The sequence below is a fragment of the Bos mutus genome, chromosome 3 (assembly GCF_027580195.1).
Source record: "Bos mutus isolate GX-2022 chromosome 3, NWIPB_WYAK_1.1, whole genome shotgun sequence".
Taxonomy (NCBI): Eukaryota; Metazoa; Chordata; class Mammalia; order Artiodactyla; family Bovidae; genus Bos; species Bos mutus.
This window is the reverse complement of record NC_091619.1, coordinates 111,485,627-111,513,592: the sequence shown is the minus strand read 5'-3', so window position 1 is coordinate 111,513,592 and position 27,966 is coordinate 111,485,627. Positions and strand designations below refer to the sequence as shown.

Here is a 27,966-nt window from a genome sequence, read left to right as displayed (position 1 = left end):
AGGGACTGCAATTGATCAAAAGAAAATTACACAATTCATAAGGTATCTTTCTTCATTGGAACTTCTATTCCTTCCAGTGCATTTTGCTGTTAAAAGAGACAAAAAGAGGAGGGTTAGACCGTGTGGCACACATTTCACACTCTTACTATGGAGGCACAGGACGCAGCATTCCTGGGTGCTGTTTGAAAAGGGATCCAAGATGGACCAGAGACTAGAGAAACTATGCAAAGAAGCCAGTTCCCTGAACAACAAAAAAAGAGGAGGGGTGCAGCATGAAAGACACCTGCTGGGAGAAGACAAGATCATGGAGTCTATGCAACAGAAATGCAGTCCCATAAAGGAAAGTCAAGTCTCAGAGAGGGAAGGCTCCCCGAGGAAAGGCTGCAACCAGATCCTGGACTCAGTCTGAACTAAGGAGGTGCTGGTGATGAGAAAGGGAGGGAACCAGTCAAGTCAGGTAAGGAGGAGACTGGCTGAAGCCGTGGCCATGTGAGGACCTGGCTCATCTGAGACGGGACTATTCATTCATTCATCTGCCATTCATCCATTCGATAAACATGTATGCACTGAGTATCCACTGAGGGTTGTGGCCGAGAGGAGGGCCAAGGAGGCCACGTCTCAGGAGCCAGAGGATTTCAGGGAAGAAGGGAGTGCTCGTCAGCATGAAATTCAGCTGCGAGGCTCAGCCGGAAATGGATGGACGACGGCCAGATGGAGCCAAAGGGTGGACACAGAGCCAATGCCTGAGAGAGGTGCTGGGGACAGCAGGTGCAGACACCAGGTGGGAAGGAACAAGAGAGATTACAGAGAAACTAGGGATAAGCTGGGGTGGGGAGCCCACTGTACTCACAGAGATCTGTCTCCTGGCTGGTATTTACTTGTAAATGAAACTGAAAGTGTTAGTTTCTCAGTCGTGTCTGACTCTTTGCGAGCCCATGGACTGTAGCCCACCAGGCTCCTCTGTCCATGGGATTCTCCAGGCAAGGATTCTGGAGTGCGTAACCACTCCCTTCTCCAGGGGATCTTTCTTACCCAGGGATTGAAACCAGGTCTCCTGAATTGCAGGTAGAGTCTTTACCTTCTGGGCCACTTTTTTAGTCATTCTAGAATATTCAGAGTAAGAAAAACTGCACCCATTCCCAAGTGAGCTCGTACGAGGCCATTTGCCCGGGTTTGGCTCTCATGCTATAAACGAGTGTCCTCTTGGGTTGATTTGGTGCCATGTCTCCTGTTTTCCTTTGATTTTTGTTGGCGATTTTGCCATTTAAAATGGCCCCCACATATAGTCCTCAAGTGCGGTCTAGGGCCCTGAGCATGAGAAGACCGTGCTGTGCCTGGTGGGAGATGTACACCCATGAGATAAGCGTCCTTCAGGCAAGAGTAACAGTGCCGTGGCTGTGAGTCCCATATTAATAAACCAACCATATGTATTAAATAAGACGCCTTTCAACAGAAACACACATGAAGGATGCGTACAGATTACCAGACAAAATGTGACCCAAGGCTCATAGGAACTTAACCCTGTATTTCCCGCAGGAGAGATGGTTCGGTGTTCACTGATGCAACTCTGCAGCATCTTTGTAGCACATCGCTACTGCAAGTAGTGGGAACACACTGCGCTCAGTGGGGCAGTCAGCAAGCACGTGCAGGGGACGAGTGTCACAGCAGAGGGTGAGGAAATCTAGTTTTCCGCCTCCAGACACTGACTCGGCTCTTCTATCTTATATGGGAGTCTGCCTCTCCCGATGGGCAGGCTATCTTGGAAGATCATGACAAGAGGTTGGTTATGACTAATAAGCCTGACTCCTGAACATTGAAATCACTCAGCAGGCTCACCGTGATGGCTCAGGCTTTTGGGTTGCCCTCCATATGTGCTTCACCCAGCGCATCACAAATATTTCCTAAACAAATGATCCTTGAGGTTTTGCTCCTTCATGCTATTTTCTAAGTGTATAGATATTGACATGAGTTCGAGTATCGCAGGAAGAAAAGGAGGCACTTTGGAGACAGACAGACAGACAGACATTGGGAACTAAATCTCAATTCAGCACCTGCTCTGAGAGGAGGGGCCTCCAAGGCCTCAGTTTTGTCATCTGCAAAATGGAGGTAATAATGATGAGGCTTCACGTGGACAGTTGCAGGATTTAAACAAGGCAGTGTAGGTGGAAAGCTACAAACAAAACACAGACCCAGGCACCTTGAGAGTTCTGATCGCTGGTGTAGGGCCAGGCATGAAGCGGGCATTTGGTGAATATTTGTTGGACAAAACTCAGGAGGCTGATTCCTTCTTACCAGTTATTGACAAAAGATCCCACCAATAACTGCCTCCTCTGCTGCTCTTGGCCATATAGGATAGGTGGTGGTGGTGGTGGGTTAGTCGCTTAGTCATGTCCATCTCTACACTCTCACCAATTGTAGCCCACCAGGCTCCTCTGTCCATAGGATTTCCCAGGCAAGAATACTGGAGTGGGCTGCCATTTCCTCCTCCAGGGGATATTCCTGACCCCGGGATGGAACCCAGGACTCCTGCATTGCAGGAGGATTCTTTTACCTCTGAGCTACCAAGGAAGCCATAGGGTAGGAATTCATGCTAATCCACACTGCAACCTTAAGACATGCTCATCGCTCACGTGACCGTGGTTTGAGCACAGGCAGTATGGTTTGTAGACTTTGGACCACTGCCTTGTGCAGAAGTCAGAACTAGGCCAGCTGTGGAGATCAAGACAGTGTGAGCCTCTCAAACAGATTCCTTTCAACATGAGAGCTGGGACCTGCTTTCCCCAATTCCTATTTCAAAGTAGCAGATAAGAAAAAGAATCTCAGACCTCTTTGTTGAAACACTCTCTTTCACTACCCACTCCTACATATTAAATAAATCTTCTAGCAGTCTGAAAGAATCCCAAAACAGTGGTTATTAAATTACAAAAATATTTCCTCAGCTCCTCATTTGTTCCAGAAACTAGGCTCCGAGGATTCTGATTCTAGATGAACCAAAGGCTCTGCCTCTGGAGCCCTTTCCCCACCGGAAGCATATCATTCACAATTTGAAAAGAGTACTGTATTTGATCCTGCATTGGTTCATTCCTTTCTTTCAACCTGAGGGAACTCATTGTATTACAGAAATTATTTTTAACATTAGAAATTAGACATAGGATACTGTTATTAATAACAGTACAGGCATATTATTAATCATATTATCTTGTTACTAAACTAAAATAATAAGGATAACAAGGTAACACATCCTCAAGGAGCTCATGATCTAGCAGGGACAAAAGTAAAAATAATAATAATCATAAATCTTTGAAAAACTGAGCCTGAGGGGTTGAAGGAGTACATCATCCTCACCCCTCCTAAAGCAGCAGAGAAAGCTTGGAACCAGACTCCAGACACGGTGGACTGGCCTCCTCTCTGGGCCCCCTACGAAGGCCTTATCTTAGGACTGTAGGGATCCTGCCCTGCGGAGGGTCATGGGAGTGCAGGGTCATAACTGGGACGATAGGCAAGGTCAATGTCCAGGCCAGGACAGCAGTATTTGTCCTTTGGTGTGTATTGCCTTTAAAGAAACATTTCTTAAGTGATCAATTTCTTTACAGAAATCAAATCATTACATATACGGCTCCCAGGTGGCACAGTGGTGAACAATCTGCCTGTTAGTGCAGGAGATGTAAGAGACCTGGGTTTGATCCTTGGGTCAGGAAGATCCCCAGGAGTAGAAAATGTCAATCCTCTCCAGTATTCTTGCCCGGAGAATCCCATGGACAGAAGAGCCTAGTGGACTGCAGTCCATGAGGTCATTCAAAGAATTGGACATAACTGAGCATGTGCACACACACACATATATACATCCAGTATAATCATTATTAGTCATTATATATATAATATAATCATTATATATATTGTATAATATGTATAATACAATATATAATATAATTATTAAATATATACATCCAGTATAATCATTAATAAATAACATAGAGTCAACCCATTGAGAATTGTATTTTCTCCCCTTGAGAATGTTCTGTAAAGCAAACGACATGATTTAAGTTTATAAAAAAGGAATCTGATGAGTCTGTTTCTTTGTAATGAGTACTCTCCTGATCTCAGCCTGAAGTTAGTTGTTATTTTTAGGGTGTACATAGATTCAAAAAAAATCTACCATTTGCACCTTTCATCCTATACAGCTTCGCTGGTAAATTTCTTTTCAATTTTAGTTATAATGTCAGTTGACCTCTTTCAAATTCCGGTGGTTAAAAATTAATCACACTAAGCTCAGCTGACTTTTTTGATAACAGAAGCTCAATATCCAAAATGAAAGATTCTGTCATCCACTCAAAAAAAAAAAAAAAAGTACTTTCTGCTGCTTGCTGGGTGCCTGGCTCTGTGTGGGGCCGTGGGACATGCTGGCAACAGAAGTTATTTCAGCCCTTCCCTGGGGGACCTAGAGGAGTCAGATGAAGCAGAGAAGAAATGGGTAATTGCAGCACCCTGTCATGGGGACTTCAGTTCAGTTCAGTTGCTCAGTCGTGCCCGACTCCTTGCGAACCCATGGACTGCAGCAAGCCAGGCTTCCCTGTCCATCACCAACTCCCAGAGATAACTCAAACTCACGTCCATTGAGTCAGTGATGCCATCCAACCATCTCATCCTCTGTTGTCCCCTTCTCCTTCCACCTTCAATCTTTCCCAGCATCAGGGTCTTTTCAAATGAGTCAGTTCTTCACATTAGATGGCCAAAGTATTGGAGCTTCAGCTTTAGCATCAGTCCTTCCAATGAACATTTAGGATTGATTTCCTTTAGGATGGACTGGTTGGATCTCCTTGCAGTCCAAGGGACTCTAAAGAGTCTTTTCCAACACCACAGTTCAAAAGCATCAATTCTTTGGCACTCAGCTTTCTTTATAGTCCAACTCTCACATCCATACATGACTACTGGAAATACCATAGCTTTGATTAGATGGACCTTTGTTGGCAAAGTGATGTCTCTGCTCTTTAATATGCTGTCTAGTTTGCTTATGAGCAAGCTATGGCTTTTCTTCCAAGTAGCAAGCATCTTTTAATTTCATGGCTGCAGTCACCATCTGCAGTGATTTTGGAACCCAAGAAAATTAAGTCTCTCACTGTTTCCATTGTTTTCCCATCTATTTCTCATGATGTCATGGGGCCTGATGCCATGATCTTTCTTTTTTGAATACTGAGTTTTCAGCCAGCTTTTGCACTCTCCTCTTTCACTTTCATCAAGAGGCTCTTTAGTTCCTCTTCACTTTCTCCCATAAGGGTGGTGTCATCTGCGTATCTGATGTTATTGGTAATTCTCCCAGCAATAGTGGAGCCCATAAAGGGACATTACTCTGACCTGGGGAGACCCTTAAGGGGAAGTAACGCTGAGCTGAGCTGAGCTGAAATGTAAGTGAGGAGAAGGAATTAGCCAGGTGGATGTTCCAGGTAGGTCTTCCCTGGCAGCTCAGATGGTAAAGAATCTGCGTGCAATGCATGAGACCCAGGTTTGATCCTTGGGTTGGGAAGGTCCCCTAGAGAAGGGAATGCAACCCACTCTAGTATTCTTGCCTGGAGAATCTCATGGACAGAGGAGCCTGATGGGCTACAGTCCATGGGGTCGCAGAAGAATAGGACATGACTGACCGCCTAACACTTTCACTTCACTTTTTCATGTTCCAGAGAGAGGTCTCAGCAGAAGAAACTGCAGGCACTTCAGGTCGCCAGAGCTTCAGGGCTGGTAGCCTTGGCAGTGATGAGGCTGGAGAAGCAGGCAAGGGATGGACCTTTGTGGGCCGCACTAGGGAATTTGGACTTTATCCTGAAAGCATACAGTGTTATGTAAACTTAAAATCTGTGACAGCCCAGGCTTCATGATTAACTTATGAGTGTCTGTGTGTGAGAATGAATGTTCTCTGAGCCTCTAAGTATAATTTTATCCAAAAATCCCTTTTAAATGTACCTTCATCACATTCCTTTAGTACTTGGGAGGCATTAAAAAGACAAAACTGCCTTTGCTGCAGGCCCTGGTAACTGGGAGTTTATTATGCACACGCATGAGGCCCAGTGGTGCCCAGTGTGGGTTTGCAGAACCAGGGCTCAGCCTCCAGCACAAGGGCAAGTGGGCTGTCCTTCCTCTCGGCTCACCGTCTGTCTCTACTTTGTCCTATAAGTGAATTGAGTGCGTGGCGTTTGCATGGAGAAGGGTCAGAGTCTCTGCACTTCCTGAGGGCCACGTGCAGGGTGGACAGTGTGGAATCAGGAGCTGAGGCAAGATGGCATGATGTGAGTGGTGATGGTGATGCAATGATGGGCTAAAGCCAGAGAAAACGTGTGGGCAAAATCCATAGGATCAGACCCCTGTGGATATTGGGAGGAGATGAAGGGTAAAGAAGAGCCAAGATTGTATAACCTATGATGGGAAAGAATCTTTGAAAAAATAGATACACATGTATATAATTGAATTACTTTGCTATACATCTGAAACTATAATAACACACACTGTAAACTGACTATACTTCAACAAAAATTTTAAAGAGCAAATGACACTATAAAATTTTGAACAGGAGAAAATGCAGTGGGTGGTGATGTCTCTACTAAGACTGAAGAGGAGGCCATTTGAGTGTCAAGGGCTCAAGGATGCTTACCGCAACTGCATGCAGTGGGCAGCTGATGTAAGAGCCTGGTTGTCAGGATACAGCGAGGTGAGCAATGTGTGTTTGGAAAGCAGGCACGTGGAAGAGGTAACAGAGAAAGGGAGAGCAGGGTGAAGGAGATCGCAAGAACGGGCGTCAGGGTTTAAACGACTGATCAAGAAAAGGAAGGCAGATTAGACATCGGAGATTTGAAGGGCTAATATTCAGTTGGCAAAAAGCCCAAAAGTGAATGGAGGTGGGCAGGTAACAGCAGCAGCCTTGGGCCACAATTTTGTCAAGAAGCTTAGGGCTTTCCCAGTGGCTCAGTGGGTAAAGAATCCGCCTGCAATGCAGGAGACAGAGGAGACATCTCACAGGTTCCATCCCTGGCTCAGGAAAATCCCGTGGAGAAGGAAATGGCAACCCACTCCAGTATTCCTGCCTGGGAAATCCCATGGACACAGGAGCCTGGTGGGCTACAGTCCATGGTGGGGGTTGCAAAGAGCCTGATACGACTGAGTGACTAAGTACAAATAACACACATCATCAGAAAACTTATCTGACAAGGAACGAGGGACAGGAGGAGGCAGCTGTTAGGGTGAAGAGGCCGGGTCAAAGAAAGGGGCTGTTCTGTTTGATTGCTGTTTAATTTTTGCTCTTAAAGTGGAGAAATATGAACACATTGACAGCAGCACATGCAAAAGCCACAGGAAAAAGAGTGAAGAGACAGTTGAGGATCAGGATCCAGGAGGAGAGAAGAGAAGGTGGGAGGTGAGATGGGAGCTGATGAGTGGACTGCAGACATTTGGAGGTGCAGTGGCAGCAGCTATAAGGCATTCCTTCCAGTAGCTTCTATTTCTAATTACACATGTTTTTAGCCATGTTCCCTTACCTTAAGGCTGTCACTCAAAGCCGGGGTTTACTCTTGCTCTGGGCCACGGGTTCGAGTACCTTCTATTTCCAAGAGGAAAGTTTCTTCTCCTCTCTGAAGACAGAAAGGGGATATACAGGCTCTGTCATTCACATCTAGACCTCAGACAACGCAGACTGTGTGACTATGCGTTAATGAGAAGGACTGTGACTGGCACCACCTGAGCCCCTACTGCCAAGAGGCTCCCCAGGAACACGATGACCTCATCTTCCTTGTCAAGCCTCCCTCACTCTCATCCGCCTGGCGTTAAAGCTGAACGCGTCTCTGTACGCCCTCGAGGGCAGGGACTGTCACAGTGATCCCTCCGTTCTCCGTGGGATCTGCCCAGGGCCCGTCACACACGTTTGTTGAATTAAATTGAATTGTCATGTTCAAAGCAATCTCCGAGATGGCTGCACATCTGAGTCAATGATGGTCCCAAAGCCCAGAATGTTTTTAGAATTCAGCTCTGGGATTATCTTCCAAGGAATATAAAAAGGATCTGTCACATTAATTTATATCCATATATATGGCAATCCACTCCAGTACTATTGCCTGGAAAATCTGATGGACAGAGGAGCCTGGTAGGCTACAGTCCATGGGGTCGCAAAGAGTCGGACATGACTGAGCGACTTCACTTACTTACTTACTTAAATATATTTGTCCCAAATGACATTTTCCCAGTGTGGTAGCCAGCCCCCAAGATGGACACGTGGTGGTATTCACAGTCTTGAGTATTATCCCACATCGGACCAGGGTCAGTGTGTGTGGCTAATAAACTATGCAGAAGTGATGCTATATCACGTGCAAAATCAGGAAATAAAAGACTGTGTGTCTTGGACGCTCTGTTGCTTGTTTATTGCTCTCTCTCCCTCTCTTTCTCATCATGCTCTCTGGCAGAAGTTGGTTTTCATGCTTTAAGAACACTCAGACAGCCGTGGAAAGGCCCATATGCTAAGAAACCAAAGCTCCCAGTCCAATAGCCCCAAAGAACTGAGCCCTGCCAACCACCACCTGAGTAACCTTGGCAGTGGGTCCCTCAGGCCCAGTCGAGCCTTCAGATGAGGTCTCAGCCATGGTCAATATTTTCCCTGCCACCTTCTAGACACTCTGAGCCAGAAACACCCAGCTAAGCTACTGCTGGGTTCCTGACCCAGAAACTATGAGACAATAAATGTGTGCTGTTTTAAGCTGCTAGGCTGTATGGTCATTTGACACACCGCAACAGATGGACATGAATTTGAGCAAAACTCCAGGAGTTAGTGGAGGACAGAGGAGCCTGGCGTGTTGCAGTCCACGGTGTCACAAAGAGTTGGACACGACTTAGCGACTGAACAACCACAGATGACTCATGCACCCAAGTTGGTTATTAATCTAATTAACTGAATTTATTTCCAAAAGTAAATCCAAGAGCACGTGCTTTCCACTACTATTGACACTCAAAAGAACGGGCCCTAGAATCTGCGGATAATTCCAAAAACAAGTGTTCAAAACTGTTCTCAGTAGAGGTCACGTTGTTAGAATAACTGTATTTCTTTCGAAATGGCACACTGAAGGAGGCTAAACTTAGGCACTTCTTGTAAGCAAGCCTCATGCTGTAAGCTTTAGAACTTCAGACAAATTGGGAGTAAGCTGAAGGGTGGTCAGACATTGAGTGCAATGAAACATTAATACCTGTGTTATTGTAATAGAGAACTCTGATCAGAGAGTACATTTCACAATTTTTCTGGCACATGGCCTGGGAAAAACAGAAGCTTCAGAGTCTGACGGATCTCTCTCTAGGTCCTGTGTCTGCCACTCCCCACCGGAATCAAAGTTCTACATTGGCCGTGAAGCCTTGAACAAGTTACAGAAGCTCTCTAAGCCTCAGTTCGCTCATCTGCGAAATGGGAAGGAACGTAGTGCTCCCTGTCGAGATGGTTGTGAAGCTGAAGGAGGAAACTGTCAAACAATTAGTAGAGGGTGAGCATTTTGTGTCACAACAAACATCATGAGTTGTTACTCACCTCTTCTGTGTAAACAGATAATACTCCCGGTTTATAGCGCCATCATGATGATTAAATGAGAACACTTATTTTAAAAGGGAGAAACTAAATAACTGATAGCTCTGTCTGCTGCTGAAAAGTACAGCTGAAGGGGGAGGGTAATGAGGAGCTCATAAGAGCTTGGGATTTTTAGAAAATGTTGCAGACTGGGACAGGAGGGAGGTCAGTGCTAATTTTCTCAGCCAGATTGGATGCTTTGAATCCTGATAAATTTCAAGTGAGTTTTAATGCCTCAAAGTCAGCTTTTCAGTGATGTGCAAAACAAGTTTATGCAGGACTGTTCCTCTCATTTTCCTTTAAAATATTTTGTATTTCAGGGGTTTATCTCCTATGACATGGCTTCAGTGCATTCTGGCTTGATCAGAAGAGGATGTGTTGGTATCTGGCAAAAGAAAACGGGACCACTTACCACGTGATGGTTCATAAAGCGGTTCACCTCTGGATCTGTCAGGAGTGAGGCCTGTAATACAGTAATAGTCATAAGGCAATTATGATTGCCCACTTCTGGAAGGTTCTATGATTTTATTACTGAAGCCACAAATACACCTTTCCCACAAGGAAGCGGTGGAAGATCACCAAAGAGTTTCTCTGCCTTCAGCTCCAATAGGGAAAATCCTCCCATTTACCTATTTTATCAATAGGTGAAAATGGTTTCTGCTTCCCTTTATGGCTCAGCAGTAAAGCATCTGCCTGCAACGCAAGAGATGCAGGAGATTTAGGAGGCTCTGGGTAGATCCCTGAGTCAGGAAGCTCCCCTGGAGGGAGAAACGGCAGCCCACTCCAGTATTCTTGCCTGGAAAATTCCATGGACCGAGTTACCTGGCAGGTTACAGCCCAGGGGGCCACAAAGAGTTGGACGCAACTAAGCACATATCAAAAATGCTCCCTAAGCCAGAGAACACTAACCTGACCCGCCTTCAAACGAGAGGCTGCTTATGAAGCGGAAGCGGAGAGCCCTCCCTCTCCCAAGCAAGATTCTTAAAGGGATGGCCAGCTCTGGTGACATGGCTGGAGGGTTACAGCCCCTGCCAGTCAGAAGAGGCCTAGTCCAGAGCTTTCCACGTGTGCACTGCTGCATGTGCGTTCATGCTCAGTCGCGTCCAACTGTTTGTGACTCCACGTAGTGTAGCCCACAGGGCACCTCTGCCCATGGGATTTTCCAGGCAAGAACACTGGAGTGGGTTGCCATTTCCTCTTCCAAGGGATCGTCCCCACACAAGGATCAAATCTGCATTTCTTGCATCCCATATTGGCAGGCGGGTTCTTTACCACTAAGCCATCTGGGAAGCCCATGTTTCATTGCATACCTGAGTCCTAAAATTGGTCTTGCACCCAGGAAGGAACAAGCATGTTCAAGTTCGGGGACCTTCTTAGGGTGAAAACCAGCAACTGTCCTGCCTAACTGGCAGAGATGTTAGAGCCGTGAAATGGAAATATGTCTGCAAAGTCTCTGCATAAATGAAGAGTTGCTTAAATGAAGAGCTGTGTTGCCTACTGTTAAGATAGGGGCAAAAGCAAATGTTTATTTTCCATAATTTCTGTCATCGTACAAAGCTTATATAGAGCTATTTCCAGTTTTAAATGATTCCCTGATACAGAGCTTCAATATGAAGTTAATTCATGAAAAAAATATTAAAAAGATCTTAATATTAAAAAGGTCTCAACTTACCAAGCAGGTAACTGTTTCTTGATGTAGAGGATCCCAAGATATCCCCAAAAAACATCTAATTCAGGCATTGGTATATATCAGCACATGAAAGAGAAAAAGGAAAGACACTGCGAAATATGCAGCTATTAACTGGAAGACTCATATAACTTTTTAATGAAATAAGGTGATAAGCTATATTAAATAACTTTAATTAATGTATGGTTTTGAACGTATTGGTGTTTAGTCACTGAGTCATATCTGACCCTTTGTGACCCCGTGAACGGTAGGCCTCCAAGCTCCTCTGTCCTTGGGATTTCCCAGGCAAGGACACTGGACTGGGTTGCCATTTCCTTATCCAGGGGGAGCTTCCCATCCAGGGGTTGAACCCAAGTCTCCTGCTTTGGGAGTGCTGAGTCTTAACTATACTGGGCCACCAGGGAGGTCTGATGAACCCCTGGGCTTATGAAGCAAACTCAAGGATACAAATAGAGGCCTGTCCCCCTCTCCCTAACTCCACTGAACTCCACCCCAAACCTCCTGCATTGGCAGGCAGGTTCTTTACCCTTGAGCCACCAGGGAAGCCACGTGTGTCTAAAAAAGGATACAGGGAAGAGCAACTTATATGAAGTTTAAATCATCTAAAAAGATTTCCACTAGACTCAAAATGACTCCTAGATGCGGACCAGAAAGAAGGAACTCTGTTACATGGACTTGCAGATAGACTGTGTTCAGGTCAAATTTGGGAGTTTCCTTTCTATGAAGTCCCCATATGTGTTCAATAGGAAACGGTGTGCACGAGAAGTCTTCATGAAGCCACTGAAAGCCCGGTGAAGTGAAAGTTGCTCAGTCATGTCTGACTCTTTGCAATCCCATGGACTTAGTCCATGGAATTCTCCAGGCCAGAATACTGGAATGGGTAGCCTTTCTCTTCTTCAGGGGATCTTCCTGACCCAGGGATCGAACCCAGGTCTCCGGCACTGCAGGTGGATTCTATCCCAGCTGAGCCACAAGGGAAGCCCATGAAAGCCCAGAGTCACAAAGTAAGGTAGCAGTTTGGCTCACAACTTTTCTTCCAATTGTCTGGGCCGCCTACCTGTCACCCTCTCCATCCTTAACAGCCAGTAAGCCTGCTGACCTTTTTCAGAGTGACTGGTCTAGGAGGTGGCACAGTTCAGTGGGAGAAAGAATAACTTTTCAATCAATGGTGCTGAGACAACTGGACATCCACATGCAAAAGGATGAAGCTGGATCCCTTCCTAATCAAAGTGGGCCATGAATCTCAATGAAAGACTCATACAAACAACAAGAGAAAAAAGTAGATCAATTTGACTTCATTAAACTTTAAAACTTTTGTTCTTCAAAGGGCACCATCAAGAAAGGAAAAAACCTTACAGATGGGAGAAAACATTGGCACTGTTTTTTGAACTTATATACAAAATATACAAAGAACTCTTCCTACTCAACAACAAGAAGACAAATAACCCAATTTAAAATTGAAAAAGGATTCAAGTAGACATTTCTCCAAAAAAGATATACAAATAGCTGATCATTACTTATTAGTGAAGTGAAGTCACTCAGTCGTGTTCGACTATTTGGAACTCCATGGACTGTAGCCCACCAGGCTCCTCCATCCATGGAATTTTCCAGACAAGAGTACTGGAGTAGGTGGCTATTTCCTTCTCCAGAGTATTACTCATTAGGATAATGCAAATCAAAATCTTAATGAGATACCACTTCACATCCACTAGAATGACTCAAAAAAAAGACAATAACGAGTGTTGATGCGGATGTATAGAAACTAGAACTCTCATGTATTTCTGGTGGAAATATAACATGGTATGGCTATTATGGAAAACTGCTTGGCAGTTTCTCTAAAATTAACACAAAAATTTAGTTTATGCTCCAAAAATTTCACTTGTAGGTGAATATCCAAGATAGACAAAAATACATGCCTGCACAAAAGCTTGTACATGAATGTTCACAGAATCATTATTTAAAACAGCCAAAAAGTAGAAACAGCCCCAATTTTGATCAACTAATAAATGGATAAATCAAATGTGGTTTATCTATACAATGGATTGTTATTCCACCACAGAAGAAGTACTGATACATGCTACAACATGTATGAACCTCCAAACATGCTGAGATAAACCAGTCACAAAAGAACACATATTGCATGCTTCTATTTATATTAAATGGCCAGAAAAGTAACTTCATAGACAAAGAAAATATCAATAGATTAGTGGTTACTGCGGAGAAGGCAATGGCACCCCACTCCAGTACTCTTGCCTGGAAAGTCCCATGGATGGAGGAGCCTGGTGGGCTGCAGTCCATGGGGTCCCTGGGAGTCGGACACGCCTGAGCGACTTCACTTTCACTTTTCACTTTCATGCATTGGAGAAGGAAATGGCAACCCACTCCAGTGTTCTTGCCTGGAGAATCCCAGGGACGGGGGAGCCTGGTGGGCTGCCGTCTGTGGGGTCGCACAGAGTTGGACACGACTGAGGCGACTTAGCAGCAGCAGCAGCAGTGGTTACTGAGTGTTGGAAAGAATAGGGTAGGAGGAAGGGGTATTGGAATTTCTTTTGGAGATGATGAAACATTCAGGATTTAGACAGCAGCGACAGTTGTGCAATCCTATACTCAGAACCACTGGGTGAATTGTACACATTAAATGGGTGAATTGTATGGTCTGTGAATTATGTTTCAGTAACAGCACTATTTCTTTTCAATGAGACACATGACCCAAGCCAGGCTAATGGTAGGCATGTCAAGAAGTTGGAGAGAAAGCCTCAGTTTCCTCCTCGGTACGGAGGATATGACTCTGGAGTGGCTTGTGGTCTTGCCTCCTGCTGCAAGGAGAACACTCACGAGCAGTAAGAGGAGGGCAGAAGGAAAAGATGAAGTTGGCGCTAGTATTGTCGACGGTCCCTAAATGGAGTCATCCGCGAGCACAGCTCCTCCCATTTGTTCTGGGAACGTGGGCCAGAGAACCCTCTCATTTTGGCTTAGACCACTTCCAGCTGAAGTCCTATCATGTGAAATGGAAGAGAGTAAATAAATGAAACGCTTGCAACTCTCCTCCCCCGAGTTCAGAATTCCTGCTCATTCTTTCTCAGTTTCTCCTTTTGGACTGTGTTGGGTCTCAAGGCTGAACTCTAGTCAAACTTCATCCCACCCACTCCAAATCAGAAAGATTTGCCCAAAGTCGAGTCATTCACCAAGTTACAGATGTTAGCATTGCAATCGGATGGTTGACTGACGTGCCATATAGAAATTGTTTACCGTCTACATACTTCTCTTACAAATTTAAAAACTATAAAAATACATAAATATATTTAAATATAAAAATAATATTGAAATATTTAAAACTACCCATAACTTAAATATTTATTTTAAATATTAAAATATAACAATATAAAATATTTAAATATTAAAATATTTTATAAAATACTAAAACTATAAAAATAATTAAAACTACCCATAATTTAAATATTTATTTGGTTAAGAGAGAATATTAGCAATTTTAGAAATTTATTTTTTCAAACATTTTAACAAAGCTTTTATACTTATTATAACTATATAGTGGAAAACCCAAGTTTTTTATATTAGAGACACTTTCTTTTACTGTATTCTTGCCAGATAATTTCCATTTGAGCTAAGTCTTATTTCATAATAAAAACTTATTTGTTATATAAAATAAGTTATTTACTTATATAAATGAGACATTTCATAACAATATTTCATAATAATTGGGATTTCAGTCTTATTCTCTATTTTTGGCTTCCATCTTTCTTTACATTATATTCCTTTCTCTGGAAATTCTCTTACTATCTACATATGTTTTTCAAGTGGTCTTTATATTCATTACTCTGAGGGTTTATTTTTTTTTTCAGTTTTCTTTTATTTCCTACTTCCAACAATGATTTATTTGTTCTTTGTCTAAATTCATCCCAGTCAATTGTCTTTTCGTGTTTGCAGTACCACCATTTATTTCACTGAAAATGGTTAACAGCTGTCATCTAATTTTTCTTTCTCTTTCATATAAGAAACCTATTTTAGAGTTTCCAGGAATTACTTTAAACCTCCATCTGCTTTCTCCTCTTTCTTTCAAGTTGCAGAATCCTTTAATTTAAGGAATTTTTTACTTCCTCATAATTTTTTACAGTTTCCTAATCTTTGAGGGAAAGAAAGCTGGGAGTTTGTTTTTAAAATTGTGTTTGTTTCAGCGACTAACTTTCTATCAGAGCCTTCATACAAAAGTTAGGATTGGAAGAAAAGTGAGTAGTTTTCAGTCTGCGATGAGAAAGTTGCTACAGGTTTGTGGGCTGTGCAAGAATCAACTTCGCAAATCAGAGATGGAGGAGGGATTAAACTGGGGCCCACTGTTAAAGGCCGCAGAAGAACTGGCATCCTTTCTCGGGACTTTCACCACTACCTCCCAGCTCTCCTTAGCATCCTGCCTCACCTACCTACCAGCCTCCCAGTGCTCCGTTCTTACCGAGTGCCAGTCTGTTCTCCATCTATTCTGCATCCCCCTACTTATAATTCTCAAGTAGCCCCAAGCCAAGGATCCTGACAAGACGCATGAGGCCCACCCTGAATGGGCTCGGGTCCTCTCCAGCCCCACCTTCTGCCTCTCTTCTCACATTCTGCTCCCAGTTACAACGGATCTCTGTCCATTTCAACCCTTCAGCTTGGCTTCTCTCACACTCCGGGAACTCCGTCGTGTTCTCCCTCATGCTTGAAATCTCCCTCCCGCCCCTCCACACCCTGTGCCCTTCATCCTGAGGTCACCCACCCTCTAGTTTCCCTGGAAAACCTGCTCTGCCCACATGTACCCATCCTCCCACTGTGTGTTCCCAAAAGCCTGTCTGGTAGTCAGGGTAACCCCTGCATAACGGATATCCCAGACTGGTCTACAGACTCCACAAGGGCCAGAGATGTGTCTTTCTTGCTCTTGGCTGTTTCCTGGCTTCCCCCACATAAACCACAAACTCAACACAAAATGCTTGTGACTTGATGCTTAGTCCTTGTCACTTCTGGCTTACTTAGCTTGGCCAGCCATCCACCAGTGTGTCAGCTGTGAAGCTGACCTCACTTCCTGAATTCTTTACTGGAGTCAAACAGGAGGCCCTGGGTACCTGAACTAGCAGCAAGGAGACAGGAAATCACCCAGAAATCACCCGGAGATTGACCCCCAAACATTGCCAATGAGAACGAGATCGATCAACAAGGTTATGCTCGACTGAACATTTTTGCACAATTCTCCTTCTAATGGTAAAGCCACCCCTGTGGTGTCAGAGAAGACTCTTGAGAGTCCCTTGGACTGCAAGGAGATCCAACCAGTCCATCCTAAAGGAAATCAGTCCTGAATATTCATTGGAAGAGCTAATGCTGAAGCTGATCAGCCAATCCTTTGGCCACCTGATGCAAAGAACTGACTCATTTGAAAAGACCCTGATGCTGGGAAAGATTGAAAGCGGGAAGGCGAGGGAATGACAGAGGATCAGATGGTTGGATGGCATCACTGACTCGATGGACATGAGTTTGAGCAAGCTCCAGGAGTTGGTGATGGACAGGGAAGCCTGGCGTGCTGCAGTCCATGGGGTCGCAGAGAGTCGAACACGACTGAGCGACTGAACTGAACTGTAACAGGAGTTCCTCAGTCGTGAGTGTCACTCCTTCCTAGCTCTAAAATGGACTTCCATATAAAATATGTAAGGCCCAGGTCTTCCCTGGCAGTCCAGTGGCTAAGACTCCACGTTCCCAGTGCTGGGGTCATGGGTTCATTCTCTGGTCTGGGAATTAAGATCCCACATGCCAAACTATGAGGCAACAAATAAACAAACAAACAAACAAATAGGTAGGGCCTGGGTATGTTCATAATACAGCAACATTACTTTTATGTATAATTCTTGAAGTTGAAATTTTATACTCTTCTCATGTAATTTTCACTACAGATCTAAACCTTGGAAAAAATGAATAAAAGTATCAGCAGAGAAAGACGTTGCTGTTCAGGTTTGGCTTTGTAATGGTAGAAACATTTTTAAATAGCAGTGAAGGACAGATTATCCCATTATGAATAAACAAACATGTTTATGTTTTTATTCAGTTATGCTTTTATTCCTCATACTATATGTATCATACCGCTATAATTTCTTCCCCAGCTTTATTGTATGTGTTTAATTATTGACTAAACTTCTACCCTGTATCAAACACTGTCCTAGATGATAAAACTGGAGAAGGAAATGGCAACCAACTCCAGTGTTCTTGCCTGGAGAATCCCATGGATGGAGAAGCCTGGTAGGCTGCAGTCCATGGAGTTGCACAGAGTCGGACATGACTGAAGCGACTTAGCAGTAGCAGACGATAAAACAAACATTCCCTGCCCTCATGAGATATATACTTCAGTAAGAAAATCAGACACTAAGTAATATAATTCCAAGTCAGAACTTTACATGTTATTGATTTCTCAGTATTATTGCAGATGATTATCAATGCAATTGAGGGGGAAAAGATGTGTTCTTTCATTTACTGAGCATCTGTTATGTGCTAGACCCTGGACCAGATCTTTTATATCCATGAACTTACTTGGTTTCCTTAACATCCTATTGGGTGATCTTTATTACTGGTACGTAACAGATGGAGAAGCCTCAGATTCATGGAGATTAAATATCCTAACCTAAGTTGCAGTGCTGGTAAATGAACACTGATCTATCCAAAATGGCCCCCTTCATTCCACTACACTAGAGAGGCAGTGAATTGCACACTTAAATCTAGAACTTTTGCTCATTGTTTTCTTAAGCTCATGTTCAAAATCTTAGAGAGGTGGGATTGGAAGAAGCAAGGGACAATGAATGTGAGTTTGCAGATCCAGACACTTGCCCAGGCACCTGAAGGTCCAGCTGCTCTATCACCCCTCGAAGGATGGGGTGCACACCTGTGCAAGCCCCCGTGCATACCTCTTCACTGCTGCTGGACCCGGAGCTGGAGGACCAGTGGCAGCGGACCCACACGTTCTGCACCTGTTCAGCAGACATCCGCACAGTGCTTCTGCAAACGGCCACGGGCTGGAAAAGAAAAAATGGTGAGCTCCATGCCCAGCAGCTTGGGTAAACAGCTAGGACCTCCCCAAGAAATCAGGCAACATCATAAGGCTTGGCACAATGGTGCACACAGAAAGGAGGAATTTGGTCATTTCATTTTTCCCATTTCATTTTCATTTCTCAAAACCTAAGCCAAAGCAAACAGTGGCTGAAGCATCTCTTGAGCCTTTGCTACATTACAAGTCCCCTGGAAAGCAAACATTCCCTCACTGAGCACTGAGCTGGTTACCTTGCATGGTTCCCCATGAGAACAAGAATTGGGAAGATCCCCAAAGGCCTCTGCTCTGCTCTCCCTTGGTCTCAGATTTCCTTCAGATGCTAGTGACACTCGGGTTTGGGGTGTTTGTGAAACAATCATGGCGAAAATTTCCACGGAACAACAAAACAAAAGGTCTTCTTTTCAGAATTGATACTGCTATGCAGCAACAGACGTCATCACACCAGTAAAATGACAAAACCCTGACACCCATGGAACACCTCGGAGAGTGAGTCTGGGGTGGTGGTGCTGGCCTGTGCAGGCGGGCTCCTACCCTTGGGGATAACCAAGCCTGGGGCCATGTGCTGGTCACTGGAGAAGCAGAACTGACCAGGCTACAGTCCTGACCCCCGTGGACCACAAGCTGGTGGGGGAGATGGATTTTTGCATGACAGTCAACTATAAAACATGCACCTCACCCCAGGAACACAGCTGGCATTTTGAATTCATTTAAGATAGAATTTGAAATGTCTCAGGGATTTTTCTTTGTTATTGGCCACTTTGTATTCACTTTGCCTGGCACCATCATTATGCCCATTTTGAAGAGCAGAAAACTGAGGCAACAGGGGTTAACTGACTTGCCAGGATTACTCAGGATGGCAGACTTCAGAGCTTAAGTCCTTGACCACAGAGTCACACCGCCCCCACCCAGGGAACAGCGTGGACACAGTTAATGGTGCCTCCGAGGGTGGCCGGACACCAGACACAGCCAAGACCTCGGTGTGACTTTGCATTGGCTCCGGGTGATGCAGGAAGGCAGAGCTCTCTGGCGTTTGTTTCCAGGCTGGTGGCCTTTGCCCCACACTCACCACTTGGTAGCCCCTCTGGAAGTCACAGGTGGCAGGGTCTGCCTCAGATTCCCTCCTGCACGTCGTCTCTTGAATCCTGAACTCTAAGTCCATGGTCAAGCTGTCCTCGTCCAGGGCGTTGACCTTCAGAAAAACAAGGGGCAAGGGGCGTTGACCTTCAGAAAAACAAGCAAGCAAGGGGCAGCTTGCTACAGATGTGCTTCTGAAGGTCACGTGCTAGGAATGTTTCTCCCTGCACAAGAAGAAAAGGTGCCAGAATCTCCCCCCACTAAAGCTTTCGACTGTCACCCTCATTCTGAAGACCAGGGCAGGAAGCGCTCTACGAAGGTTCACAGGACTTCACTGAGACAACGGAACCTGGACGTGGGTGTCCTGACTCCAAGCTTATTCTAATGACTTCTCTGTATAGTGGCTCCTCATTATTTACCAATTCCATACTTGCAAATTTCCTTAAATGTATACTCAACCCCAAGTCACTCCTGGGTGCTGTCACAGCCGCTCATGGACATTCGCTGAGCAGCAAAGAACTTGAGTGGCCCGATGCACACGCTCCTGCCCAGGGGCAGACAAGGTGATGCTCTCCTCCTTGTCCCGGCTCCCAGACTGAATGCAAGTCATTTTTATGGTCCATTTTGTGGCATGTTTTTCTCATTTTTGTGCTTTTCCTGGGTGATCTTGCTACTGAAATTGGCCCCCAAGCCTAGTTTCCCAAGTGCAGAAAGGCTGTGATGTGCCTGCTGGAGAAAATACATGTGTTAACTGAGCCCCGTGCAGGCCCGAAATATAGCGCTGTTACAGTGTGTGTGTGTGTGTGTGTGTGTGTGAGTGCACGCACCTGTGCTCAGTCATGTCCAACTTTTTGCAACCCCATGGACTGTAGCCTGCCAGGCTCCTCTGTCCATGGAATTTCCCAGGCAAGAATACTGGAATAGGTTGCCATTTCCTCCTCCAGGGGATCTTCCCGACTCAGAAACCGAACCTGCAGCTCTTGCATTGGCAGGCAGATTCTTTACCACTAACGCCACCTGGGTAGCCCCTACAGACCACTTACAGATGGAGAACAAAGGGATGCTTTGCTTTGGAAACAGGTAACAGGCTCCAAGCTTGAGATGGTGCTGGGGGTCCTCGTGTCTCTTTCTGATACAGAATGAGGAAGGCTGATACAAGCAGAGTTCTCTGAAAACAAGTAGGACTAAAAACTCAGTCTTGCCATTATTTCCCACCTTCTTTATTGGTAATTTTTAAATATCAGATACTAAATATGAGTCTCATTAAACAAGTAAAACCTCATTTATCAGCTGGAGCGCACTGTTCAGTTTCTCTGCTCCCTCTGCCCCTACCTGCCCCCTGCTCCTCACATCGTCCCCTCCTGCATTATGCTTCCACAGTTTTCCTTAAAGCAATCTGATGAAAGCTGGCAGGACAAAGGCATAGTTCAAAAGATGCAAATGTGGGGGGTCTGAATACTGATCATTTTGTTGAACTATGAGATTATTTTGCAGGCTTTTTTGCATCTCTAAGCATAACTCCAGAATATGGAGAAAAGCCTAATAGCTCTGCTTTTTCATTTGAATTCACTTTCAGCCAATTTCTTCTCTGTGTTTTTTGAAAAAGGTAGGACAACCCAAATACTCAACAGTAAGAAATCAATTGGAGAAAATCCCAAACCCAGCATTATGGCTGAAATTAAAATGCAGTGCTTTATAATCAGCGTTACAGTGTGGTCCTGTTTTTCTTTAAAAATGTATTTTATACCACATATGAAGAGAAAAAGATCCAAAAGACATCTGCCACGTGTCTGTAGTGGGCGTCTCAGAGGACTGAATGGTAGATGTTACTTTTAGTTTTTTCCTTCTTGTTGAGTCTTGTGACTCTTTATACTAAGTATATTCTGATTTTTTTACTCTTCAAAAAGAAATAAAAATATATAAGCCATAAAAGGCCCATAACAATTCCTTTTTGAGATTATAATGTTTAATGTTATGTGTCCACTTAGCTGGGCCACAGTGTCCAGATCTGTGGTCAAATATTAGTCTGGATGTTTCTGTGAAGGTGTTTTGGGATGAAATTAAAGTGGTGGGCTTTGAGAAAAGCGGATTACCCTTCTTCCTGTGTGTGGGCCTCGTCCAATCGCTTGAAGGCCCAAATAGAGCAAAGACTGACCTTTTCCTCAGCAGGAAGGAACTCTGCCAGTGGACGGCCTTCAGACTTTACCTGCGGTGTCAGTTCCCTGGATCTCCAGCCTGCTCGCTCATCCTGCAGACTTTGGCAGCACCAAGCCTCTGCAACAGTGTGGGCCAATTCTTTAAAATCAATCTCCCTGTCTGTCTGTCTCTCTCTCTCAGTTCTGTTTCTCTGGAGAAGCCCGACTAACACAGAGATCACTTGGGTTTTTCAAACTAAGCCTTAAGATTGGACAAAGAGTAAATGTCAGGTATATCTGCCTAGAATAATGTATGAAGACAAAAAGCAAAAAATGCAAAGAGAAGGAAAGGTAAAAGCGGACAGGAACGGGCACACACACAGAAAGGATCCCCAAGCTTCCGTGGCTTTGCCCCAGTGTCCCAGAATCCATCCACTCCCCACCCTCCTGGCGCCAAGGGGCTCGGTGCCATCATTGGTCATCGCCTGCTTCCCATGGTCGCTGTCTGGGCCTCCTCCCTCGCATTCCACTTCAGAGGTCTTTGAAGGGCTTCTCTCACTTTATTTAAAGCCCCACCCCTACCCCCTCCAGGGGGTAGTTCCACAGCTGGAGGTTCTCCTCCCTGAGTCCTAGCTCAAATCTGGTGTCTCCGTGGATACGTCTGTCCATCTGACAGCTGCCCCAGCCCAGATCCATCCATCCATCCTCCTGTTTTATTTTCTCTACAGGACTCTCCACTCTCTGAGACTTCCTTCACTTTTTTATGTATTTTCACCCCATTCTCCTTCATCGCCTTCTTCCCTCTCCCTCCCTTTTCTCTTCCTCTCTCTCTGCAATGGACTCTGAGCTCCATGGAAGTGTCAACTACAACTTGGCACTTGCCATCTACCTGTGGACTGTAGCCCCCCAGGCTCCTCTGTCCATGGGATTCTCCAGGCAAGAATACTGGAGTGAGTTGCCGTGCCCTCCTTCAGGGGATCTTCCCAACCCAAGGACTGAACCCAAGTCTCTTAAGTCTCCTGCATTGGCAGGCAGGTTCTTTGCCACTAGCGCCACCTGGGAGCCCATTATCTACCTCTACAAAGATTAAATCAAGTGCTGCTGCAGCTGCTGGCCTTCAACACCTCTTGTAGGAGTTCAAGGTGGAGAGCAGAAAGGAGGCACTCTGTACTCAGGATAAAACCGGCAGGACACGTCTTCAGAGAGTCAGATATTCTCAGGAGCTGATTTTACGAGCCCAATTCTTGTATCTCCCTGTTTCTAGGAAAGCACTAAAATTCTTCATGGTTTTCATGAGAAAATCCTGTTTCTCCTGACTAGAAGAAGCTTCATGAGACCAGCAGAAACTTTCTAAAAAATAAATGTGCTTGACTGCATGTATTCCCCCTTTACCAAAATCACATATATACTGTCCTTCCCGGCTATCTCTTTGGAGCAGTTTCTCAAAGCTTTCGAGGTACTGTCTCCAGGGCTGCCGTCCTCTTTTTGCCCCAAATAAAACTTAACTCACAGCTCTCATGTTGTGCATCTTTTCAAGTCAACACAAGCCCCATCTGGTCCATCCTGTCTTCCTCGTCCCCAGTACAGGGTCCATGTCCACCTTGTCTTTCTCTGCTTGTGTCCACTGAGGGAACAGTCTGAATGAGCCTGATGTCGAGGAGCAAGGAAATCTTCATGACTGAAGTCCCATTTCCCCAAGTTTCCGCATTCTTTTCTAAACTTGGAGTCCAAGGGATAAGTTATTCAAAGTCAATTGCAAGAGTATTTAATCCAGGTCTGCTGGGCAAACCCAGTGGTTCTTAACCCTGACTACACATCGAATGACCAGGAAGCATGTGAGAAGGTGAGCTCCACCCTCAGAGACTGGGGCTTAATTAGCCACCTTCCCTCTTGGATGTCGAGTATATTTCTTTCCTTTTTTGAATTTAGATTCTTTTCCCATATAAGCTACCAAGAGGCATCAGGAATAGTTCAGCCTCTCAGGTGATGCTGACATGTAGCCAGATCAAGAATCGCTGGGTTTTTGAGATATTTTGTTTTTAAGCCACACCACGTGGCAAGCAGGATTAGTCCCCCCACCAGGGATCGAACCAGTGCCCCATGTGTTGGGGGTATGGAGTCTTAACCACTGGACCAGCAGGGAAATCTCATGAAGCACTGGACTTATGAAGCAGACTCAGGGATAAATATCGAGGTCGGACCCCTCTCCCTGAGTCCACTGAACTCTATCCCAAACCTACCACATATACACAAACATGACAAAACCACTTATTTCCTTTGGACGTATTCCTAGAAATGAAACTATGAGATCAAAAGTTATATTTGCTATTTTTAATGTTTAACATGTTTATAAATATGCTTAATGCATGTTTCCAAATTGTTTCCCACTTATTTCCTTTAGACGTAGTCCTAGAAATGAAACTATAAGATGAAAAATTATATTTGCTGTTTTTAATGTTTAACGTGTTTATAAACATTCTTAACGCTTATTTCCAAACTGCTTCCCAAAGATAATCTTACCAACTTACCCTCTCTCTAGCGATGTTTGAGATTTCCCTTTTTCTCTTCTCCTTCCTTTTCACCTTGGTATTTTAATTGTGATTTTGTTGGCTGTTAGAGAGGTGATGTACTTTCTCCAATGCTTCGGGTGCATTTGTATTCCTTCTTTTGTGAGTTGTTTTGTACCCTCAGTGCCAGAGATCTGTTCCTTCATCTCTTTCCTGAGCTCTTTGCTTGACTCTGAGTGGATCTCTCAGGTCTACTGTTATGGGGGCGGGGGGAAAGCTGGCATATTTGGGGCCACGTTTAGGTCATTTGTAGAAAGCATGACTAACACATACTCCTTTCCCTGTTTGGAACCAGGCATGCAGATGACACCACCCTTATGGCAGAAAGCAAAGAACTAAAAGAGCCTCTTGATGAAAGTGAAAGAGGAGAGTGAAAAAGTTGGCTTAAAGCTCAATATTCAGAAAACTTAGATCATGGCATCCAGTCCCACAACTTCATGGCAAATAGATGGGGAAACAGTGGCAGACTTTTTTGGGGGGGAGCTCCAAAATCACTGCAGATGGTGACTGCAGCCGTGAAATTAAAAGCCACTTACTCCTTGGAAGAAAAGCTAGGGCAAACCTAGATAGCATATTAAAAACACAGAGACATTACTTTGCTAACAAAGGTCCATCTAGTCAAGGCTATGGTTTTTCCAGTAGTCATGTATACATATGAGAGTTGGACTATAAAGAAAACTGAATCCCAAAGAACTGATGCTTTTGAACTGTGGTGTTGGACAAGACACTTGAGGGTCCCTTGGACTGCAAGGAGATCCAACCAGTCCATCCTAAAGGAAATCAGTCCTGAATATTCATTGGAAGGACTGATGCTGAAGCTGAAACTCTAATACTTTGTCTATGTGAAGAACTGACTCATTAGAAAAGGTCCTGATGCTGGGAAAGATTGAAGGTGGGAGGAGAAGGAGACGACAGAGGATGAGATGGTTGGATAGCATCACAAACTCAATGGACATGAGTTTGAGTAAACTCTGGAAGTTGGTAATGGACAGGGAGGGCTGGCGTGCTGGGGTTTATGGGGTCACAAAGAGTCGGACACAACTGAGCGACTGAACTGAACTGAACACGTACAATTAAAAGCAAAATGTGAACCACTTCTAAAAAGAAAGACGCATCACCAGGACAGATCAAAAGGGGAGAGTTTTCCTTCCACTGGGAGAAGAAGGGAAGTTTTCATGGCAGAGACATGGTGATGGAACTTGGCCAGTGAATTTGAATAATGAGAAAAGGCTGGAAAGAAACAAAATCAGGCAGAATTCCAGAGAGAAGGCAGCCTACTGGGGGTGGAGGGGCATCTCCTGCTTGTGTTCTCATCAAGGATCCCACACAGGTATGTTTATTTGCAGGTGCCTGTGTGTCTGGGCTCAGATGGCAAATAGATGGGGAAACAGTGGCAGACTTTTTTGGGGGGGAGCTCCAAAATCACTGCAGATGGTGACTGCAGCCGTGAAATCCAGCACAAGATGGCCCATGTGCTGGAATGTGCTCTGGATGATGACACCTCATGCAAGCTCATCTCCACTGGCCAGATTTCCACGGTGTCAGTAACTGGTTCTCTCGGGAGCTGTCCTCAGGCTCTTATTCACTTAATTAACTACTAACTTTCTTCTGTAGCAAGCACTAGCTAAATTACAAGTAAATCTAAACTGTCTATTTGCAAGCTTGGCAAAAGGACACAGATACCCACCCTGCCACGTACATGGATTTCATTAAATGTGAAAGATGGAAGCCAATACAGCCAGTGTGGGAGGGAGAGGTTCTTTATTCCATCCAGTACCCCTCCAGAAGGAACTCTCCCTTTGGCTTGGCAGCTGACCACATTTATCTTCCAGGGTCTCCGCCCTGTGACAGCCAGGCCAAGTGACTGACTGTCTACAGCAGCCCAGTTCTGGGCAGGGTGCCTTGCTGAAGCATCATCTTCATGACCTATGACCCAATTAGAAAAGACAACTGGGACAATTCGATACATTTCCCAGGAATATGGAATGAGAAACTGAGCCATTTCCTGAAGAAGCAGGGTCAAGATGAATGTATTGATATTTTATCTGGAAACTGGAGCTGTGGGGCCAGCAGCTGTGTGCCCTTCACAGGAGGAGAGGGGCAAATGAGGTGAGAGCCAAGGCAGTACCCAGGGCTTCCCCAAGAGCTCAGAGGTAAAGAATCTGCCTGCAAGGCAGGAGGCACAAGAGAAGCTGGTTGGATCTCTAGATTGGGAAGATCCCCTGGAGGAGGAAATGGCAAACCACTCCAGTATTCTTGCCTGAAAAATCCTATGGACAGAGGTACCTGGTGGGCTATAGCCCAAAGAGCCACAAGGAGTTGAACACGACTGAGCTATCACGCATACAAGGTGGTACCCTGCAGGGATGGGAGACGTGAGCACGAAGGTGGAGAGGACGCAATGGCCCTCTGACCTCTGTGAGGAAGCAGGCATTGCTTGGACCCCTGGTCATTTCTCCTTGGTTCTCAACTTCCTGGGTGGCCTGGCTCTAACGAGTTCTCACTCTTAAGACCTGGAACCTTATAGACGCTCCCCACCTCTCATCTTAATCTTAACTCTGCTGGAGGATATTTCTGCTCCCCCTTGCTGAAGACAACATGCAGGCGGTGGAGTCACCCGGGGCCCAGCGAAGGGACAGACGACCGCTGTCTAGTTTCTCATTTCCTTTGAAAGATAATTCTGTGTTTCTTTCTTTGCCAATCATGGTCTTAGTCATTGGAAGCCCATGAAAATTCGTCTTTTCCCCATTTCCCCAAGCTAACAGGAAACAGATGATTACCAAATTGACAAAGGAAAGTGGATTTCTTTGGCTCAAAAGCCAGAATTTATTTCCTATAAGTATTAGCAGCAGAACTGCTAAACTTGAAAAGACCTCATTTCTAATAAACAAGCAGTTTTTAATAAACGTCTCAGAAAGAACCATGGGGACTTTCAGTCTAGAAGCAGAGGGTAACATCTGGAAACAGGAAATGAGGCCAGAGGGAAGAAAACTGAAAGAAGGATCAGGCATCTGAGGTAGCTTTGAGAGCTTTATGACCATTGTAATTAAATCCTTTCTCTCTCAAAAAAATAATGTGAAGAGATGAGTAGCTGTTATCTTTTTAAACTGGAAAAATTTTAATGTGTACCCCCAAAAAATGACAAGAGGAAAAAAAGCAGAACAGTATAGAGATGTAACAGGCACTTACTCTTTTAACTGAGCTTCTAAACGCCCGAAACAGATAGGGGCTCAGTGACTGGGAATTCACTTTTGCCACAGAGGCGCTGAGAGCCTCCTTCAGGGAAGCCGGGTCATAGTCATACACTGGGAAACCTGGGTACACAGGCACACAGGGACACAGTGAGTCAGGATCTGGGTCCAAACAGAGCCACATCATCAAGGGCAGGCAGCCCCGGTCCCCAGGCTCCTTACCTGTACAAGTCCAGTGGTTCATTCCAAGGACAAATATCACCAACATCTTCATCGCCATCTTCTCCATTATGGGAAGAACAATTTCCGTGCAGAGACGGGAGATTGTCTGTGTGCCTTTGGGGCTGACCAGTTGTCCTGAAAGCAGCTGTTTATCAGCGTGACCTGGCTTGGTCTTTCCAACTGGAGCAGACGGCGGCTTCAACAGAGACTCTAATTGATCCTGGGATCAATATTTACTTCTGGCTTTTCCAATGGACAAGGTCCAGTTGGAGGCCACTTTTGGAGTTTGGACCTCAACACAGGACTTCAGCCCACAGCAAAAGCCATCAAGAGGCGGGGACTCTGTGTGCACTTTTTGTTTTTCTCTATTTTAATTTCACCCAGATGGACTATCTATTTCTCTTTATTTCATTTCATTTTTAGAGGGAGAGATGTAAT

At 44.9% G+C, this 27,966-nt stretch overlaps 1 protein-coding gene across 1 annotated transcript; it reads right to left on the bottom strand.

The window, feature by feature from the left end:
* SPP2 (secreted phosphoprotein 2) lies at positions 1-27,789 on the bottom strand. The gene is made up of 8 exons (XM_005902600.3): positions 27,529-27,789; positions 27,305-27,429; positions 19,406-19,528; positions 18,197-18,304; positions 11,253-11,307; positions 9,993-10,043; positions 7,521-7,613; positions 1-86 (listed from the first exon to the last, which is right to left on the bottom strand). The coding sequence occupies exons 1-7, from the start codon at positions 27,593-27,595 to the stop codon at positions 7,531-7,533; spliced, it is 612 nt and encodes a 203-aa protein (XP_005902662.1). The 5' UTR covers positions 27,596-27,789; the 3' UTR covers positions 1-86; positions 7,521-7,530.
* Positions 27,790-27,966: the final 177 nt, after the last annotated feature.

Excerpts from the sequence above, each read along its gene's own strand:
- SPP2 (XM_005902600.3), bottom strand. The coding sequence starts at position 27,595 with ATGGAGAAGATGGCGATGAAGATGTTGGTGATATTTGTCCTTGGAATG. Across the intron at positions 27,430-27,528 it reads GAACCACTGGACTTGTACAG|GTTTCCCAGTGTATGACTAT; the intron begins GTAAGGAGCCTG and ends CTGTGTACCCAG. Across the intron at positions 7,614-9,992 it reads GCTTTATGAACCATCACGTG|AGAGGAGAAGAAACTTTCCT; the intron begins GTAAGTGGTCCC and ends TTCTGTCTTCAG.